At 55.5% G+C, this 20,683-nt stretch overlaps 1 protein-coding gene across 1 annotated transcript in view; it reads right to left on the reverse strand.

The window, feature by feature from the left end:
• ARHGEF18 (Rho/Rac guanine nucleotide exchange factor 18) overlaps positions 1 to 16,556 on the reverse strand; it is an 80,614-nt gene extending 64,058 nt beyond the window's left edge. Inside the window, exons 1-4 of the mRNA XM_060630110.3 lie at positions 16,404 to 16,556; positions 8,783 to 8,904; positions 903 to 1,162; positions 5 to 155 (exon numbers count right to left, since the gene is read on the reverse strand). Coding sequence (XP_060486093.3) covers positions 5 to 155; positions 903 to 1,162; positions 8,783 to 8,904; positions 16,404 to 16,479 — 609 coding nt within the window. The 5' untranslated portion in view covers positions 16,480 to 16,556. The remainder of the gene's footprint in view (positions 1 to 4; positions 156 to 902; positions 1,163 to 8,782; positions 8,905 to 16,403) is intronic.
• Positions 16,557 to 20,683: the final 4,127 nt, after the last annotated feature.

Below are 20,683 nucleotides of genomic sequence, written 5' to 3' on the forward strand. Positions count from 1 at the left end.
CCACCTTGCCTGGGTGCTCTGCTGGGGTCGCACCCCCAGACAGACACTGTTGGGTCCAGGCCTGCAGATCCTCTCCCGGCAAGTTCAGAGCAAGGCTAGCCAGCGTCCGAGGGAGACAGGGCCCCTCGTTCACAGCCGCGGCCTGGAGGCTGAGCCTGGCGGAAGAAGAGAGGAAGGCAGGGCTTCAGTGTGTCTTCTCCACAGGGCTGTTTCCCCAGCTCCACATCCAGGGGCTTGGGGGGACCTGTGGGCCATCCTTCCCGGGGGGCAGGGAGGAGTGGTCAGGGTATAGGGGGGTGTTCAGTCTCCCCATGTGGGAGGAGAGGTCGGGGGAGCCTTGCTGGGGACTTTGCAGGTAGGTCCACACCTTTGCACGGAGGACGCATCATGTTTACCCAGACCGGATGTCTGTTTGCGGTGACTTGGGAGGGGTTGAGGGAGGCAGGTGCGGGGTGGGGGGGGCGGTCAAAGCCCCCCTCCGCTGTGTGGGGCTGCTGCTGTGTGTGGAGTCGAGCACACGTCTGTGTTCTAATCACGAGTGCATCCGTGGCTTGGCGCATACATGCGCGACCAGTGGCACCTCCCACATTTAGGCTTTTATGTAGGGGCTGGAGCTCTGCGAGCACGGACGCCTGCAGGCGGGTACGCTCGCTCGGTGCGCACGGGCCCGTGTGTGCACCTGCCGCGCGAGCCTACGGTCTTCGTCTCGGGGTCGTGCGTGCTTATTCAGCGGGCACGCGGGCTCGTCCGCCCTCACAGGCTGTGTGTGCGGGACGCATGTGTGTCTGGGGAGCTGGTCTTTGGGGCTTCCTCCGCCGACACTGCAGACACCGCCCCGCCCCCTTGCAGATTGCAGGGGCGAGGCCCCGCCCCGTCCTGGGGGCGCGTCGCGGAAGCCTGACCTCTGCCAGCTCTCGGAGCAGCTCCGAGACCTTTCCCAGCTGCGTCTCCGAGGCCCGCCCTGGGACTCTGCCGAGCTGGAGAAGGGCGAATCTCCTCCGGCCTCTTCACTGGGGGGGCCGCTGTCCCTGGCCTCCCCAGGCTGGCTGTGGGAAAAGGCCCCAAGGCCCAGGTCCTGGAGATACTCGCTGCCCTGAAGGGCCCCCAAGTCCAAGCTGAGGTCCTCGGCGCTGTCGCTGAGCTGTCCTAGAAGGCCATCCTCCTGGAGACCCGTGTGGGAGGGGAAGAGGGCGTTGACTGCGGGTGCCAGAGGCCCCTGCCCATCACCCCCCCCCCCCCCCCCAGGTGGGGTGGAATGTCCCCCAGGCGATCTGTCTAACCTGGGCCTTCACGGCCTCATCCCAAAAAAGGGGGCTGGAAGTCGGGACCTCTAGCCCTGACTCCACCTTGCTAGCTGGGTTTCCCTCCCATGGGCTTATAAAAGGGGGTAATGATCTCTGCTCTGCCTCCCCCCCACCCCCCGCCGCCTTGTTTAATGTCTTCGAAATCAGTTTGTAAAAGCTCAGCACACAGATAAGTCATCCTTGGCGCTAAGGGCAGAATTTCATGCAGCGCTGGGGCTCCCTGCCTTGTCCCTGGGGTGCTTGGTACATTTCCTCATAGGTCTGTTGGACCCCAAGTGTCCGTCCCAGGCCCAGGCTAGGGTGCAGCAGGTGAGGACCTTGCCTCAGGCACAAAATCAAAGCGGGGGGGGGGGGCCCTCAAACTCAGGAATCCAGAAAAATCAGGTTAGTATAATATATATATTTTTAAAATCAAGAGTCAGGGGCGCCTGGGTGGTTCAGCGTCTGACTTCCGCTCAGGTCATGATTCCTCGGTTCGTGGGTTCGAGCCCCATGTTGGGCTCTGGGCTGACAGCTCGGAGCCTGGAGCCTGCTTGGGATTCCGTGTCTCCCTCTCTCTCTCTCTCCGCCCCTCCTCTGTTCACGCTCGGTGTGTGTGTGTGTCTCTCAAAAAATAAATACACAATAAAAATAATAAAAATAAATAAAATGTCAAGAGTCATGCAAAGAGAGTCACAATGAACAGATGATCAAAATGTTAAATCATGACAGTACTGGACCCTGTGCTTGTACGACTCACCTCACTCCCGTCCCCTATTTCTGGCCCTGCTCCCTCATGGCCTGGAGTGCTCCAGCCAACACCTTCCCCTCTCTGGCAGGGAGAAGCCCAGGGGGCACATTACAAAAGGCTCTGGGGCCAGCCCCCTCGGCAGCCTCAAGCTGCCACCCACCCACCTGCGAAGCAGCGGCGTGCCAGGCCCCGTGAGACGCAGAAGATACACAGAAGTGGACGACGATGTGCCAGCCGGTAGTGCTCCCCACACAGTCATCCCGAACTAAACCTGCATTGTCGCTAATCCCACAGCAGCTCCACCAGGGGGCACTGTTGTCCCACTTTCCAGATCAGGAGACTGAGGCTCAGGGAGGAACAAAGACTCACCCTGGATCACACACAGCCAGACTCAAACTCAGGTCTGTTTGGATCCAAGCCCTCTGCTCTGTCTTACGCTTCTCTCTCCTTGCCCTATTCCTTTTTCTCTTCTCTCTCTCCTTCCCAATCATTCTGCCATCTTTTCCCCCAGCCAGGGAACTTGCCTTTCCTCTCCTTGGAAAACCTGTTCTCCTAGTCCACCTATGGTTGGCCTGGCAAACTCCTATTCATCCTTCAAAAGCCAGCTTGGGCATGACCTGTGGCACAGAGACTTTCCTTGTCCAGACTTTTGTTAGGAGTGTCCTCAGACCGGGTTTGGTGGGTAGGTGGGTGGATGGGTGGGCTTCTCCCCACTGCCTCCTGCAAAGCCAATGCTGAGCATGGCCCCAGGCACCTATGTGGTCTCAGGCAGCCTGTGAGACACTGTCCCAGCTGGTGGCCTGAAGGGGCCACGAGGGAACATGGCCCCCTTCATGGACCCTACACAAGTCCCCCAGGAGGGCGCCTGGCTGGCTCAGTTGGTAAAGCATGTGCCTCTTGATCTCAGGGTTGTGAGTTCAAGCCCCAGGTTGGGCATAGAGATCACTTTAAAATAAACAAACAAACAAACAAATAAAAAGATGGATGGAGATGTTAATAGATGTGCTTAAAAAGAAGAGGTCCCCAAGGATAGTATTGCCACATAAAATACAAGGCACTCAGTTATATTTGAATCTCAGATAAACCCCAAGTATTTTTTTAGGATAAGTATATTCCAAAGCATCGTAATATTTGACACTCAAATCTAACTGGGTGTCCTCTGATTTGGTTTCCTCAGTCTCGCAACCCTAACTCTGGACCATTTGGTCAGGCAGGGCCAGTCCTCTACCAGGAGAGGGAGAGCAGGGGGGCCCCTGCTATTGCCTGGTTTGGGGTATTTTCGGGGAAGCTTCCAATTCAACATTGAAAGTACCTGGAAAGACGTGCTTTGCAGGGTCTGGCTTTTCCCGCTGACCTCGCCTGCCTGGAGCTCTCCACGGTTTTTACCCCTTCCTCCTTCTTTTTCTCGTGGTAAGGTAGACATGACGTAAAATTTGCCATTGTCATCATTTTTAAGTGTGCAGCTCGGTGGCACTAAGGTACCGGGTAGCTTCTAATCTGCTGCCTGTCTATGAATCTGCCTAGCCTGGGGACCTCAAGTAAGTGGAATCGTACAATATTTGTCCTTTCGTGTCTGGTTTATTTCACTTAGCCTAATGTTTTCAAGTGTATCCGTATTCTAGCATGTATCAGGATTTCATTCCTTTTTAAGGCTGAATAACATTCTGTTGTCTGGGGCACCTGGGTGGCTCAGTCAGTTAAACATTCAGCTCTTGGTTTCGGCTCAGGTCGTGATCTCACGGTTCGTGAGTTCGAGCCCCGTGTCGGGCCCTGGGCCGACAGTGTGGAGCCTGCTTGGGATTCTCTCTCTCTCCCTTTCTCTCTGTCCCTCCCCTGCTGGTATGCTCTCTCTCTATCTCTCTCTCAAAATAAATAAATAAACTTAAAAAAAAAAAAACCCTTCCATTGTCTGGAAGGACAGCCCTGTATGGGTATCGGCAAAACCACATGTTGTGTCCCATTCATCCCGCGATGGACACCCGGTTGTCTCCACCATCTGGCTGTTGTGAGGCACGCTGCTGGGAACGCGGGCGTGCAGATCTGTTGGAGCCCCTGTCCCTGCTTTTAATTCTTTTGGGAGCAGGAGGTATCCTGGGTTTGACTTCTGGAACACCCTCCATACGGCTCACACGGCCTCCCTTTTCCTTGAATCTTCCCTTCGGACCCGCTGATCTTTGTCCTCCCCTCCCTGGCCGCTCCTTCTCTGCCTCCACTTCCTCCCTCTGTCCTTCATACGCCAGGCTCCCTCTTCTCCCGCTTCTCCCGTCTCTGGCTGCGGCTGGCCCCGGGCGCCCCTCCCCTTCCTGTGACCTCCTCGCGGGTCTCCCCTTTCCCCAAATCACTCCAGTCCCGTCCCTGGTGGCTGGACAACCTCTACGGACTCCCATCTCCCCTGCCACTGCCCGAAAGGTTTCCTCGTGTCTCTGGTTTTTCTCCTTCTGTAAACATAAACATGTCAGGACAGCCTCTTGGCCTGGGCCGGGCCCCCTCCCCCTCCTCTGCATCTGGCCTCCCTCACCGGAGGCAGAAGTGGGATTGTGGCCAGGGCTGGGGGTGGCAGGGGTGATGGGCAGTTGTGGCACAGGCTGTCCTAGCTCCCAGCAGCAGGTACCCTGAGGGAGACGGTGGGGAGGGGGGGTGCCTCATCCTTTGCTTCGAAACCTCTTTCCTCCAACATTGCCCGGGTGAGAAAAGGTGGGAGCCAGCCCAATGGGGGCCTTTCCAGGCATCCGACTGAACAGTGTATGCTGGGCCTGACGCCCCAGAGAGGAGGCGATAAATCCAGGCTCTTGCTCATGGCCCCTGAGGAGCCTGGGCCTCCGGCCACCGGGGGGGTGTGGGGGGGGGGGATGAGCTCCCCCAGTCAGACTCAGAGGCGAGATGTCCCCGGAATGCCCACTCTGCAGAAGGGCTTACAAGGTGCAGATTTGGATCGTACACGGATAAACTTCAAAATGTGAATAGTTCCTTATCTTGTATCGTTAGTAAGCCACGGCCTGCCAGAGCAACTTTAAGCGTGTGGTTTCTCCGGTTCCATTTCATCAGGTAGGAAGGGAGACGTGCATCAAACAAAGTACAAATAAATGGCAGGGCAGATGGCTCCTGAGTAGAAAAGCCTTAGTCAAAGGGTTGCCTTCCTGGTATGACTTGTATTAGCTCAGTGTGACCTCGGGCAAGTTCCAGCCCCTCTCGTGGCCTCAGTTTTCTCATCTGTAAAATGGGTGTAATGCTGCCTTCTTGTAGGATTACTTGCTGTGTGGGTACGAGGTGGTGTGGACACATCGCAAACCCTGGATCAGTGGAAGCGATCTTATGTTAGTGGTTGTTTTCCTATTTCGGGACTCAGGGCTCTTCCTCTGGGGGGGAAGATGGTTGTGTTAGATGCAGTCACACAGTCCGTCCCTGCCCTCCCGGAGCTAGTTGGATAGGAGGGATGGTTTAACCCAGCCATTAGAATCAAGGGTGATAGAATGTTCCAGGAAACAGGCTGAAGAACTGAGGGAGGCCAGCTGGCCCTGTCTGGAGGGACAGGAATTCTGGATCGGAATTTTACTTAGAAAATCCCCTCGGGGTGCCCGGCTGGCTCAGCAGGTGGAGTGTGTGGGCTCCTGATCTCAGGATTGAGAGTTTGAGCCCCACATTGGGGATGGAGATTACTAGAAAGAAAGAAAGAAAGAAAGAAAGAAAATCCTCTCTACTTTCTTTTTTTTTTTTTTTTAATTTTTTAACGTTTATTCATTTTTGAGACAGAGAGAGACAGAGCATGAATGGGGGAAGGTCAGAGAGAGGGAGACACAGAATCTGAAACAGGCTCCAGGTTCTGAGCTGTCAGCACAGAGCCCGACGCGGGGCTTGAACTCACGGACCGCGAGATAGTGACCTGAGCCGAAGTCGGACGCCCAACCGACCGAGCCACCCAGGCGCCCCTCCCCTCTACTTTCAAGTACAAAACCAATGTAATCGTTTGTGTAAACAAACCTATTAAGTCTTCTGCAGACCCCTCTGCCAGGCCAGGGGATGACCAGCTCAGCTGGAGTTACTGGGTTGGACATAAGGGAGCTTTTCCAGAGCCAGGCTCGAGGTCTGCTCTAAACATTTAAAGGCTCCCAGAGACTGGAGCCAGAAGGCCCCTGCCCGATGCCCTGGTCAAGACCACCTCAAAGTGTGTGATCAGCACTGTTGGGTCTGAGTTCACCCCAACCCATCCCTGCACCTACTAATTCTGGTCTCCCTGCCCTTTCCTCCAACAAAAGTATTGAATGCTGTCTCCAGTTGGTATCTCAAGGAGGCTTCTGAGACAGTTGTAGAAGGCTCAAGATGGAGGCGGGCCATTCAGCTGCAAGCCTGATGAGGTCTGTGTTTCCCTGACCAGAGGTGTGAACCCTCAGGGCCCAGCAGGCCCCTCCCAGGACCTCCTTGGAGCAAGCTGAGACCTTGGGAAACAGAGTTAAATGGAATATTTTTGTACCCGATGTTTACAGATGCTGTTGGGAAGTTATCAATAAAAAGACTCTGTTACTAAAAGTGGGGGGAAACCTGGGGCGCCTGGGTGGCTCAGTCGGTTGAGCGTCCGACTTCGGCTCAGGTCATGATCTCACGGTTCGTGGGTTCAGGCCCCCACATCAGGCTCTGTGCTGAACACTTGCTCAGAGCCTGGAGCCTGCTTTGGATTCTGTGTCTCCTCCCTCCTCTGCTCGCGCTCTGTCTCTCAAAAATAAATAAAAGTAAAAAAATAAAAATAAAAAAACTATTAAGTACAACCCAATTAGGAAAATTTAGACAATCTTTAGATACCTTCCAGAGCTCATCCCAAACCAAAAAAACCCTATATCCAACCACATAAAATAGTGTCCATATGACATGTAAATGATCTCTCGAACTGGTCAAGTTTCACATATTGGTCAAGTTTCATGTATTTTAAAAAGGTCTACATCTTACCAATTAGTAGACAGGAGACTTTCAAGAAGTGTCCTATTAAATGTAAAAAAGAAGGAGAAGAAGAAGAAGAAGAAGAGGAAGAAGAAGAAGAAGAAGAAGAAGAAGAAGAAGAAGAAGAAGAAGAAGAAATAGAAGAAGAAAAAGAAAGAAAGAAAGAAAGAGAGAGAGAAAGAAAGAAAGAAATCAGGGGGTCTTCCCGGAGGAGGTGATAGCGAAGGAACAAATAAGAGTTGGTGAGGCAGAGGCCACAGGTGAGGGCATTCCAGGCATCAAAAGAACAGGATGTTCAGAAGCCTGCAGGTTTGAGGGATCCCGCTGCCTTCCAACAACTGGCGTTCCTTCTGTCTGGAGGTGTGGAGGGGGGAGATGGGGCCGGATCAGCAGGCCTGGTAGATCACGTAAGAACTTAATCTCTAAGTTCCAAATAGCGGTGGTAGGGAGTTCAGGCAGGGTGGGGGTGGGGGGGGGCGACTGTGGTTTGTCTTCGGAAAGATCAGAAAGACCAAAGATGGTGTGCAAGATGCAGAGTTGAGATGGGCCGGGAGGGGGGAGTGGGGAGGGGAAGACTGGTGGAGTGAGAAGGACCCCTGGGGGGGGGTGAGTGATCCTGGTGGCCTCCACCAGGGCAGCGGAGAAGAAAGGAGAAACACGGACAGGGGTGCAGGTGCAGCGTTCACAGGGCTCGGGTGAGAGAGCAGGAGGGAAGGGACAAGGAAGTACCTTCCACTGGCCTCCAACTCTGGTGACCAAGTAGATGACAATGACAGGGACGCGGGGGAGGGGTCCCCCCATTACCACCTCATCTGCCCAACTGCCTGCAGCTGACAGTTCCTATGGGAAGAGGTCCAGAGCCCTGAACTGCACTTGGGTCCTGCTCCTGTCTTTGTGCACACTGGATCCTTGTTGACCCTTGGGCCGATTTTTTTCTTTTTTTTTCTAGAGAATGAGAGAGACTGAGAGAGAGAGAGAGAGAGAGAGAGAGAATCGCAAGCAGGCTCCATGCCAGCAGCACTAAGCCTGATGTGGGGCTCGAACCCAGGAACCGTGAGAACATGACCTGGGCCGAAACCAACAGTCAGACACTTGGGACACTTAACTGACTGAGCCACCCAGGCTCCCCCACTTGGGCCGATTCTTACCCTGCTGGGCCCTAGTCTCTCCTCCTACAAAATGAAGGGACGGATACGCAGGACGCCTCGTGTGCTTTAACTGTAATGGACCCTCCTTTAGTGTGGGGGGTGGTGTAAAATGCCACCCAGACCCCCCTTCAGCAAAGATGTGCCAACCCAGATGCGGGGAAGGATGTCAGCAGGTGACTGTCGGCTGTCAGACCCCTTCCAGGAAGCCACACCTCTTCCTGAGCCGCCCACAGGCCACGCCTGATTGATGTGGGGACACAGCAGATGTGTGGTCTGCCCACCTCAGCCTGACTTGGGACCACTCTGCAAGGCTGCTCTGGCCCGGAGCTCCCCGGGGAAGCTTTCTCCTCCTTTTTCCTCCATCTGTCTACCCACCCACCCTTCCTTCCTTCTTCCCATCCGTCCGTCCGTCCGTGTACCCCTCCCTCTGTCAGTCCCTCCTTCTTCCGTGCACCCATTCGTCTCCACATCCCTCCCTCCCTCTCCTTGCCCCAGGAAGGATTCCAGCCTCCTCGTCGCTGGTCAAACGGGACGGTCACTACCTTGCCAGGTTTTAATGAGAGTTCTCGGAAATAATGCATGCCGAGTGCCTGGTACAAAGCACGCCTAAAAGTGTATGTGCCGCCCCTGCTGTCGTCGGCTCCCGCCCGTCTCAGCCACCAGACACCTGCCTGCTCATCCTCCATGGTGGGAAAGTCTGGGCACCCAGGCCTCCAGGGGCCGCCGCTGCTCCCGGTGGCTGATGCTGCTGCTTCAGAGTCAAAGGGCTGGACACATGGCTTGGGCTCAGAACCTGTAGAGAAACGAGGGATGAGGTGTCAGGGCCAAGTGCGACGGGCTGAGGGGAGAGGACTCTTGAGTTCTGCAGCTGCTGCTGCTCTCCCGGGGCCTCGGTTGCCTCATCTATAAGATGGGCTGGTGGAAGGAGATGGTCTCAAAGATCTTGAAGCGAAGACACGTGCGTGCCGTCACCTCCCCATCCTGCCTCCTGAGCCTGTGGCAGACGTTTGTATTCACACAGGAGGCTCTTTCCTGCTGACCGATCATTCAGCCCCTCGGACTCCCACCTCCCTGCCCCCTCCCCCACCCCGGGACCATTTCTAGCAGCTCCTTAGAGTTCATCAGAGCGGACTCGTGAGATGAAATTGATTTGTCATACCTGCTCTGGCAAAAAGCCCTCATTCGAGAGAATGGCTCCTTAAGACCGAGCACAAGCGCCCAATGCCCACATTGGGAGGGTCTCTGATGGGGGGACCCCAGGCTACCCCTGCCTTTGGGTCGTATTTGAAGTTTCAGGGTTTTCTGGTTGCCATGGCAGAGAGGAGAAAACAAGGACTTTAGGGTCAACCAGACTGTGTCCTTGCCTGGACTTGCCTCTAATGGTTGCACACCTTTGGGGAAAGTACCTCTTTGAGCCTCAGTTTCCTCACCTGGGAGGTGGGCGTGACAATGCCTGCCTTTCAGAGCTGTGGGGAGGATGCAGGGGCCCTAGTGTGTGGAGCATAGTCCTGGGGCACTTGGCCAGTCTTGGCCACCTTCCTTGCCCTCTAGGTCAGGAGGGTGCCCTGCCTTGATGTCAGGTCTTGGGCTGAGCCCCTTGCTGTGGGAAGGGGGGGTGTACCCACTTTTTCTCTCCCCCTGCCCTTTACAATGCAGCCAGCACAGTCCCCCTACCTATTCGAATCCCCGCGGAGGCTCCTGATCGCTCGCAGGAGGAATATTGAGACTCTTAGCCCGGCCACTGATGTCCACCAGGATATTCCTTCTGTGCCTGGTCCCCGCCCCTGCGGGACCTGCTGCTTGAGACCCTCCCCTTCCGTTCCTGCTCTGAGGCTGCCTGCCTGAAGACCTCACCCTGTTCCTTCCAGAAATCTCTGTCCGCCCCCGACCTGTGGTGCCTCTCTCATGTGCGTTTCATTTCCTTGCATTGCCTCGACATCGTCCCTGCTCCAACCCCCCTCCAAAGACATCCCTGACTCTGCCAAAACCAGGGAGGAGACCAGCGCGTCCTAAGTGACAGCAATGGCGGTCTCAGGTGGGGCCGAGATGGGGTGGGGAGTGGGAGGTCAGATGCCTTTGGAAAGTGCCGAGTTAGGTCTGCAGCTTGGGTCCCCTGTGGCCGGGTGACCCCATGGACCGTCCTAGTTAATGCTGAGCCAGGATAATTACGAGCCAACATCTGCTGTCATTCTCCAAAGGGTCTAGCTAGGGTGATATGTTTGTGGCCACCTTGCCTGCGACCATTGTTGCTGGCACAGGGGAAGGCTGGTGATGTCCCTAACCCAAATAGGCACCAGTGGACGAATAGATACACAAGAGGTGACGGAGGCACACGGAGCAGTAGGATTCAGCCACTAAAGGGAAGGGAGTTTGGACACTGTTACAACGTGAGGATTGACCTTGAAGACCTTACAAGCGAAGAAGCCAGTTGACAAAGACCACATGCTACGCGAGTGCATTTATAGAAAGTGCCTCCAGCAGGTGAAATCTGTAGAGACAGAAGGCAGATTAGTGGTTGCCTAGGGCTTTGGGGGAAATAGAGGGCTATGGGGTGATGGCTGAAAGATACGGTTTCTGTTGGGGTGATGAACATGTTCTAAAGCTGTCGCAATGGCTGCATAATACTGCGGATGTAGTTAAAGTTATTGAACTGAACACGTTGGATGGGTAAACCGGTTGGTGTGTGAATTACATCTCAATGAAACTGTTGCTCCCGACATTCCTGGGGCCCCTTGTAGAACTTTGATGGGGCAGGTGCACGCGGGCTGCCGCTCCGTTTCCTTCAAGGTGAATGAGCCTTTGATGCTCCGGGCCTGTCACAGTGTGTGAGCTCGTCACTGCTTCCAACACGCCTGTGCTCCCGTCGCCCTCCTGGGCTGACGGAGGGCCTCTGCTCTGCTGTCCTCCTTAAGTCTCGCCTCTCCCGCCTTCCCCACCCTGAAGCCAGGGCCGCATCTATGACTCAGAGAAATGTCGGAATAAAACAAGCAGGCTGTGAGGGAGAAAAACCAGATGTGGGGCGGGGGGGTGGGGGTGGTCCGGGAGGCTGATGTGAGTCTGGGAGGGGAGGTGGAGCTGGCCCAAGGGTCTGAAGGGTCTGAAGGGACTGAAGGGTCTGCCTGCTTCACTGGGCAGGGGCCTCATGGAGGCCTGAGGCCTCGACAGCCTGTAGAGGCCAAAGGCAGAACCTCAGACGTTGGGTTCTGCGATCCACAGGCTGAAAGTGAAAGGCCAGGGATGAGTTTACCTTTTCTATGGAAGCTTCTGAGCCAAGAATAGGCTGGACTTGACTTTGATGACAGACTCAACTCTGATCCTGGTATAACATGCTGAACCCCAATCTTTGTGTCACAGACTATAAGTCCTGATGCCAAAGGTCATAGACTGAACTTTGATTCTGGTGTCATAGACTGAGCCCCATCCTGGTGTCATGGACTGAGCCCCCACCCAACATCATAGACTGAGACCTGATCCTGGTGTCATAGACTGAGCCCCATCCTGGTGTCATGGACTGAGCCCCCACCCAACATCATAGACTGAGTCCTGATCATGGTGTCGTAGACTGAGCCCCATCCTGGTGTCATGGACTGAGCCCCCACCCAACATCATAGACTGAGTCCTGATCCTGGTGTCATGGACTGAGCCCCCACCCAACATCATAGACTGAGTCCTGATCCTGGTGTCATAGACTGAGCCCCATTCTGGTGTCATGGACTGAGCCCCCACCCAACATCATAGACTGAGACCTGATCCTGGTGTCATAGACTGAGCCTGATCCTGGTGTCATGGACTGAGCCCCCACCCAACATCATAGACTGAGTCCTGATCCTGGTGTCATAGACTGAGCCCCATCCTGGTGTCATGGACTGAGCCCCCCCCCAACATCATAGACTGAGCCCGATCCTGGTGTCACGGACTGAGCCTCCACCCAACATCATAGACTGAGTGCTGATCTTGGTGTCATAGACTGAGCCCCCATCCAACATCATAGACTGAGCCCCATCCTGGTGTCATGGACTGAGCCCCCACCCAACATCATAGACTGAGCCCCATCCTGGTGTCATGGACTGAGCCCCCACCCAACATCATAGACTGAGTCCTGATCCTGGTGTCATAGACTGAGCCCCATCCTGGTGTCATGGACTGAGCCCCCCCCCAACATCATAGACTGAGCCCGATCCTGGTGTCACGGACTGAGCCTCCACCCAACATCATAGACTGAGTGCTGATCTTGGTGTCATAGACTGAGCCCCCATCCAACATCATAGACTGAGCCCCATCCTGGTGTCATGGACTGAGCCCCCACCCAACATCATAGACTGAGCCCCATCCTGGTGTCATGGACTGAGCCCCCACCCAACATCATAGACTGAGCCCCATCCTGGTGTCATGGACTGAGCCCCCACCCAACATCATAGACTGAGCCCCATCCTGGTGTCATGGACTGAGCCCCCATCCAACATCATAGACTGAGCCCCATCCTGGTGTCATGGACTGAGCCCCCACCCAACATCATAGACTGAGTCCTGATCCTGGTGTCATAGACTGAGTTTCCATCCTAGTGCCACAAGCTGAATCCTGACCCTGCTTACAGACTGAGCCTTGACTCTGATGTTGCACACTGAACTCTGATTTTGATGGCAGATTCTCTTCCCCCAGACTCCAGACATTGTCTCCAGGGGCCTCTGGTCATTGCTGCCTAGTATTCCCATCCATACTCCAACCTCCAGCTGCCAAGACCAAACTCATTGTTTTCTTTCCTCCTCCTATGTCCCTGTGGCAGGGTGACCGTACTATCTTCCCGGTGACCTGGCCAGAAACCTGGAGACCAGCCTTCCCTCCTCACTACCCCTCAGGACACCAAGCCCCGTCAATTTCATCTCCCTGACATTTCTCCACTCTATCAGCTTTTCTTTTCTCTGCCATTGTTTGAATTTCAGTCCCCGTTCTCTCCATGCCCAACCACAATTCTTGTTGGGGTTTTCTCACACAAACAATGGTCAACCACAATTTCTACCCCGCTATTGCACTGTAATTGGTTTACTTGTTCCCTTCTCTCTTTTTTTAATGTTTATTTTTGAGACAGAGAGAGAGACAGAGAGTGAGTGGGGGAATGGCAGAGAGAGAGGGAGACACAGAATCTGAAGCAGGCTCCAGGCTCTGAGCTGTTAGCACAGAGCCCGACACGGGGCTTGAACCCACAAACCGTGAGATCATGACCTGAGCCGAAGTCAGATGGTTACTCGACTGAGCCACCCATGTGCCCCATTTACTTGTTCCCTTCTAAGCCAGGAGTTCCATGGGCTATATCTGGTTCAACATCTGATTTTATAAATAAAGTTTTATTAGCACAAGTCACGTCCATTTGTGTATGTATTATCTACGACTGCTTTCATGCTGTAACAGCCGAGTTTAATAGTTGCATCAGAGACCACGTGACCTGCAAAGTCAAAAATATTTACTCTCTGGCACTTCAGAAAAAAAGCTTGCTGACCCCTGCTGTAGCCCATGAGGTTCATGAGGGCAGGTACTATATCTGACCTGCTTTCACATCCCCAAGCCCCAAGTGGTAAAACCTTATGTGTATTGATCAGCTCCTGTATACCTTGCCTAGTGCTAAGCCTATCAGGTACTTTGCGTTCTTCTATCCTCATAAGCCCTCGAGTGCTCCCTTTACAAAAGAGGAAACTGAGGCTTAGAGAACTTGTCGTAGGTCATACCATACTGGTAAGAGGCAGAGTTGGATGTGAACCCAGGAATTTCCACCTCCAAAGCAGGGGTTTATAACCACCAGGCTATCCTGTGGTAAGCTGATGAAAGTATGGATGAGTGAATAAATGATTGGAAGGGTGGATGGTTGGATGGATGAGTGAATACATTGTTGGATAGGTGGACGGATGGTTAGATAGTTGGCTAGCTGGCTGGATGGCTGGATGAATGGATAGTTGGTTGGCTGGATGGTTGGCTGGATGGGTGGTTAGATGGTTATATAAATGGATTGATGGATGCTGGGATGCATGAATGAATGGATCCTTGGCTTCCTGGCTGTTTGGATGGATGGATGGGTATATGGTTAGATGGGTGAATGGTTAGATGGTAAGATAGGTGGATGGTTATGTGGTTGGATGGATGGATGGATGGATGGATGGATGGCTAGTTGAATGGATGGATGATAAGGTGGATGGACGAATGGGTGGATGGTTAGGTGAATGCATGCATGGATAGATGCATGGTGGCATGAATGGATAGTTGGCTAGCTGGCTGGTTGGGTGGCTGGATACATGCATGCACAAATACATGGATGCATGGGCGGGTAGTTGGGTGGCTGGCTGATTGGATGGATGGATGATTAGATGGATGGATAGATCATTGGTTAGATGAATGTATGCATGGATGGATGCATAGTTGCATGGATGGATAGTTGGCTAGCTGGCTGGTTGGATGGATGCATGGATATGTGGATGGATGGATAGTTGGGATAGATGGGGTGGCAGTGTCCAGAGACAGTGAGGCATTCGTTACATTAAGGAAATGGCATTCTGAGGGGATGAGTGGGGGAAGGGGAAGATGTAGATAGAAGGGGGGCAGGACAGAGTCAGAGAAGCCAGGCAAGAGGGAAACCCAGTTAAGGCACAGAATGTACTCATTACGGATTCGGTGAGGCAACTTCCCTGCAGGTCCTAACTACCCTTTCCCCAGCCTTGTTTCATTCCCCAAATCCAACCCTATCATTTTCCCAGGAAGTCCCATTAGGTGTCCAGATGGCCAGTTACAGAGCTTGAGAGGGGCACACAAAAAAGCCCTCTTCCTATGTATCTCCCTACTCCTCCCAGGGCTAAAGCCTGGAAGGACACTGTTAGGAAAGACTCTACTCCCCAGCACCATGCTTCTCGCTAAGGAGCCTGGATTCAGGTTCCACCATTAGCCCCTGCAGCCCCAGCCATAAAAGGGTGTAAGAGTGACTGCTGGTGTCCTCAGCTCACTCCCCCACCTGCCAGCCTGTGAATCAGTCTCAATGTGCCTGGGCAGGAAGATGGGGTGGGCGGAGAGGCCAGGAGCGGGTGGAACTTCATAAGGGTCTGGGTCCCAGACAGGGACTTTGGGGGTCCATGGTTGATGCACTTGTTCTCTGGTATTGCCATCCACTGGTGGATTTAAAAGCCCTCCCCAGACCCTCCGGCTGCCCACAGTGGCAGCTTCGTTTACCAGTCAGAACACAGCACAGAGGTAGCTTTGGGATGGAACTGTTACCAGATCCTGGCCCCTCCAGCATGCGCTTGCTATGTGACCTCGAGCAAAAGTCACTTAGCCTCTCTCAACATCACGAGGGTTCAACAACCGGCGAGCAACTTCTACCTTTCTGGCTATTCTTTTCTCGCGTCCCAATCTCCGGGCCTCCCTCTGTCTCCCCAGCCCCAGCCTCCAGGTCCTCTGATACTCCTGTCTCCTTCTTGACCCAAGCAGGGTGCCTGGTACACATTAGGCCCTCAACCAGTCTGCGGAATGAATGAGCTAATGAATCTTCTCCCTGGCTTCCCTCCTGCATGAACACTCACTGTCACCCTGGACAGGCACTTGGCTCATGCAGGTGACAGTGGAGGCTAAGCAGTGGACTGGAGTGGGCGAGGGTTGGGCAAAGGTGGGAGGCACGGGAGGAAGGACATCCAGGAGGCTCCTATCACACTGTCCCCCACACCCTGTGGCTCCTGATACTGGCTGGTTATCTTCAAGGGAAAACTCATCCTGAGATTTAAAGAGAAGCGTCTTTTTGCCAAAGCGATTCGCCCAGGCCTCAGGGGATATAATATAAGGGGCCTCTCCAGCCCCCACAGAAGTAAACTGAGGCCCCAGGACCCGGGAGGGGACCGCCACCAACCCCTTTCGTGTGTTGTGTTTGAGGGAGATGTCTGCCAGAACCCCTCGGAGTCTCAAACCTCCTCTCTTTGGCTGCCTCCCTAGCTTCCATCCTGCCATCACCCAGGAGCAAACAGCAGCAGGAACCCCCAGCCAGTCACCAGGGTGCCCCAAGGGAGTTCTGGGGTGGATTCTCATTCTGCAAATTTACCTCCCGACACAAGGTCCTGGCCGAGCCTGGGGAGACGGTTCCTCTGAAGTGACAAGGACCCCATAAGTCTGTGATGTTCTGTTGGGCCCCGGGGGACTAGGGATCGTGGAATTTGGGGCCGGATCAGGCAGAGCCTGTGCCCCAGGCAAAGGAAAGGCTCCAGGCTGTCCAGGGAGCCTTGCTGGGGGCGGGGGGACATGCCTGCTGGCCACTGCCCGCCCCCTTACCTCTCTTGAAGGCCCACCGCTTCAGCCACCGCTTGGAGAGGGCTGGCCAGGAGTGGTTGAGCGCTGAGTTAGCCATGCGGGCCCACGCGTGCGAGAGTGGTGGGTGCACAGCAGGGGCTGAAGCAGGAGTTTGGCCGGGAATCCCTGCCAGGATGGGGCTGCCAGCAAGAGGGGCGGAGACTGCCGCCAGGGGCGGCCAGATGCATCAGCTGATGGGAGCTTGGGGCCAGGGCAGGGGGGCAGGGGGGCTGGGGGGCCAGGGACTCCAGCCTGGGGGGGAAGGCCAAGCCCTGAGCACAAGCCCCCCTCACCCCTTCTCCATCTATAGGCATCTCACCCTGACCGGACTAGACATTCTCAGGACGGGCCGAAGAAAACGGCACTGTGACTGGTGGTGACATTGGGGTCCTCAGAAGACAAGTTTAGACTGGGTCCTGAGGTGAGCTTGGGTGTGTGTGAACGTCTGAGTGTGTGTGCGTGCACCACTGGCTGTGATTTTGACCCTGCGTTTGTGAGTCTGCACACAGAATGTGTATTTTCACATCTGTGCATGTGTGTGTGTGTGTAATCTGTACACCCCCCGTGGGGCTCGAACCCACGACCCCGAGATCAAAGTCACGCACTCTTCCAGCCGAGCCAGCCAGGCGCCCCTGTGAGTGTGTGTTTGAGGGCAAATCTTGGGTGCCAAGTTGCCCATGTGGGGGTGAATAGGAACATCTGGGTGGTTCTCCCCTCAGCGTTTTGTTTTTTTAAGTTTATTTATTTATTTTGAGAGAAAGCGCGAGAGAGTGTGAGTCGGGGGGGGGGGGGGGCAGAGAGAGAGAGGGAGAGAGAGAATCCCAAGCAGGCTCTGTGCCATCTCGGGGCTTGAACTCCTGAGCCATGAGATCATGACCTGAGCCGAAATCAGGAGTCGGGCGCTTAAGCGACTGAGCCCCCCAGGCGCCCTTCTCCCCAGTTTTATTGAGATACAATGGACCTACTGCACCGTGTGCTTTTAAGGCACACGGGATAATGACTGGACTTTCATATACTGTGGAATGACCACAACACATTTCGCTAACTTCCATCACCCCATTTAGATGCAAAAAAAAAAAAAAACACCTTTTTTTCCCTTGTGATGAGAACTCTTAGTTTCTACTCTCTTAGCGACTTCTCCAGCACACCTCGCAGCGGCGTTAACGCTGGTCACCACGCTGTGCGCATCACATCTCCAGGACTTACTTATCTTGTCACTGGAAGTTGGTCCCTTTTGAGCCCCTTCCTCCAATTCCTCCCCCCACCCCCAACCCCTGCCTCTGGAAGCCAGAAATCCAATCTTTTTCTATGGGTTTGGTTGCCGTTTTCAGATTCCACGTTTAAGTGAGATCATACAGCATTTGCCTTTCTCTGTCTGACTTATTCACTTAGCATAGTGTCCTTGGAGTCCATCCATGTTGTCCCAAGTGGCAGGACCTCCTTTTTTATAGCTGAATATTGTTTTTAAAAAAGACCCCTGCGATTCTGTGTGTGTGTCTGAAGGCCGGATGGTATCTGTGGGGTTGGATGTACAAGACTCACCTGGGACCTGGGGAAATCTGCTTCTGGTACCTGGTCCCTGCCCGGGTTCCTGCGTGTCCGCGCGCGGTTGTGTACGTGTGAGTCGGGTGCGTGGGCTGGGCTTTGCGTGCGAGGTCAGGTGTGCGGGCTCCGGTCAGCGCGCGTGGCCGTGCCGGTGCTGCCCCCTGGTGGTGGGGCCTCCCTACTGCACCCTCGCTCCCTGCGTCTGGTCTGAAAAATTCTTTGTTCCCTGCTGACCCCCTCCCCCCACCCCCCAAATCCTTTGTGACCTCCCAGCCCCAAACCACTGTCACTGGTGAGAGGACCAAGGCTTTCTTCTTTCTGGAGTCCTGGCCCGCTGCCGCCCTCTCAGAGGAAAAGGCTGTCTGTCCCTCCTTTCTTCAGTGACCCTCTGTCCCCTCCCTTCCCGAAGGGTTATCTGCACGCCTGCCTTTGCCTCCTGACACCCGCTTGAGCCCACAGCCCTTGTAGTCTTATTTCCACCCCCTCCAGTCTTCTAGATCTCTCTGGGGGCTAACTCCAATGGGAGAGTTTCCAGCCTCACCTTTCCTGACCCCTTCTTTCTTGAACGCCCCTCCCCCACCCTACGCCCCAAGCTTCTCCTTCCTGTTCCGTCCTCCAGTTTCCCTTCTGCCTTGGCCATCTTCCTTTCTCTGTCTCGCCTTTTTTTTTTTTTTTTTTTTAATTTTATTTTTAAGTGTATTTATTTATTTTGAGAGAGAGTGCAAGACAGTGCAAGTGGGGGAGAGGCAGAGAGAGAGGGGGAGAGACAGACTCCCAAGCAGGTTCCTCAGGGTCAGCGCAGAACCCGTGAACCGTGAGATCGTGACCGGCGCCAAAGTCGGACACGTAACCCACTGGGCCACCCAGGCGCCCCTCTCTGTCTGACCTTTAAACTCTGCCCTTGGCCATCACGTGCCCTCCTCCCCATCTGCACATCCCTCGGGACGTCAGCTCTCATAGTGTGAGTAGGTGACCCCACATCTTCCGCTAACGGAAAGATACAAAAACACCCACACTTTGCACAGCAGCACCCAGCGCTCTCCAGCACATGTGGACAGTGGCGGACACACGCGCACTCAGTTACACGCAGACGGCCAGGCTCGTCCGTGGAAACCCGGAGAATAGCCCGCGGAGCCGAGCTGCGGTTTGAATGCCCCGGCTCCCGCCACACACGTTTCCCTGCACGGGCTGCAGACGCCTCTCGGGGCTCCCCGACCTCCGGGGGGGGGGGGGCAGGTGGGAGGACTTTCTGTGGGTGCTGAAGCCCCGCCCCGCCCAGGGGCCAGCCAGCCTCAGGAGGCCAAGGCCGGGTTTGCCATTTCTGCTTGGCCCTCTCTCACCAGAGCCCAGCCTGCGGAGATGGCAGACATTGGGGTCCCCCATCAGTCTCTCCCTTTTAGGGGTGACTTAGAAAGTGTCTAGATGCACACCTGTCTGGGCCCGCTCAGGAAAACAAGGCTCTGGGTCCGGCAGGCTGAGCTCCTACTGTGCTTCCTGAACTCCTACTGTGCGCCCTGCACGTGCTAAGATTCACATGCAAGGCCCGGGACACCCTGGGGAATGCGCCCCCTGAGCGTGGCATTCAAGGCCTTTCCCTTGTGCCCTCAGCCTAACTCGCCAGCTCCGTCCTCCCGGACCCCAGCTCTCCCCTCCAGGTTCACCCCCTCCCGGTTCTCCTGGGCCACCAGACCCCACGGTGCGTGAAGACTGAAGCGGCCTGCGGGCTGGGCGGCCCCGGGGCTGGGCGGAAGCGGGCCTGGGTGTGCCCTGCTGGAACCACAGCCCTTTTCCCCCCTCGGCCCCACCCCGAGGCGGGCGGATGTGAGGCTCCCCAAGGTGGGCCTTGCTGGGAGCCAGGGGGCACCTCCCGGGGTCAGAGCTCTGACCTGGAGGGCGTCCTGGGAGCAGCGTCCTCCTCCTCCTCCTCGGAGGACCTGGGAAGACTGGGGTGGGCCCAGCTCACGACTGCCATGGGCCTTAATAGGCAGCGTTTGTTTTGAAAGTCAGATGCCGGAGCCCCAATCTTTGGATGCTGCTTCAGGGAGGTCCGTGGGGGCCCCCGCGATCCGGTTTAGGAAGCGAAGTCTGCCCGGGGTGGGGACTCTGCCCCAGGGAGCACCCTCATTCACCCCCTGTCTGTGTCCCTTAAGCAGGCTTTGGCTACAAGGGGGCTCTATCTTCTTGTCGGCTGCACGTGTTGTGGACCCCAGGTCCCGGGGGGGGGGTGACCTTTCGGGGGCACAGACCTCTGCAGAACAGACAGGGGGGTCAAACGGTCATCCCCGCCCACTCAGGAAGCAGGCTGGCGGGAAGGTGGAGGGAAACAACCTGTGGTGTCTCTGCTGCCCCTCAGGACCCTGCCTCCCCCCCCCCCGCCCCCGCCACTGCCACTCTGTCTCTGTTGGTCACCGGTCCCCCAGGCCCCCGTGAAGGTCACTCACCAGAGAGAGGCTTGTCCTCGCTGCCGTGGGTACCCAGCCCGGCTACCAGCTCCTGTGGCCCCCACGACCCATGGCTAAGGCTCCCCGGCGGCCCAGGGGGAGCACTGGTGGGGCCCTCAGGAACCGCAGGGTGACCCAACTCTGCCTCAGCTTCCTCTTTCTCAACCGCCTGCCCGCCTGCCCGGTGCCTCTGTGGACCCCAGCCTTGGGGGGAGGCAGGGGTCTGAGGACAGCCCAGGCCAGGTTCTAGAAGCAGGGAGCCTCCCCGGCCGCACA

The sequence above is a fragment of the Panthera onca genome, chromosome A2, assembly GCF_046562875.1.
Source record: "Panthera onca isolate mPanOnc1 chromosome A2, mPanOnc1 haplotype 2, whole genome shotgun sequence".
Lineage (NCBI taxonomy): Eukaryota > Metazoa > Chordata > Mammalia > Carnivora > Felidae > Panthera > Panthera onca.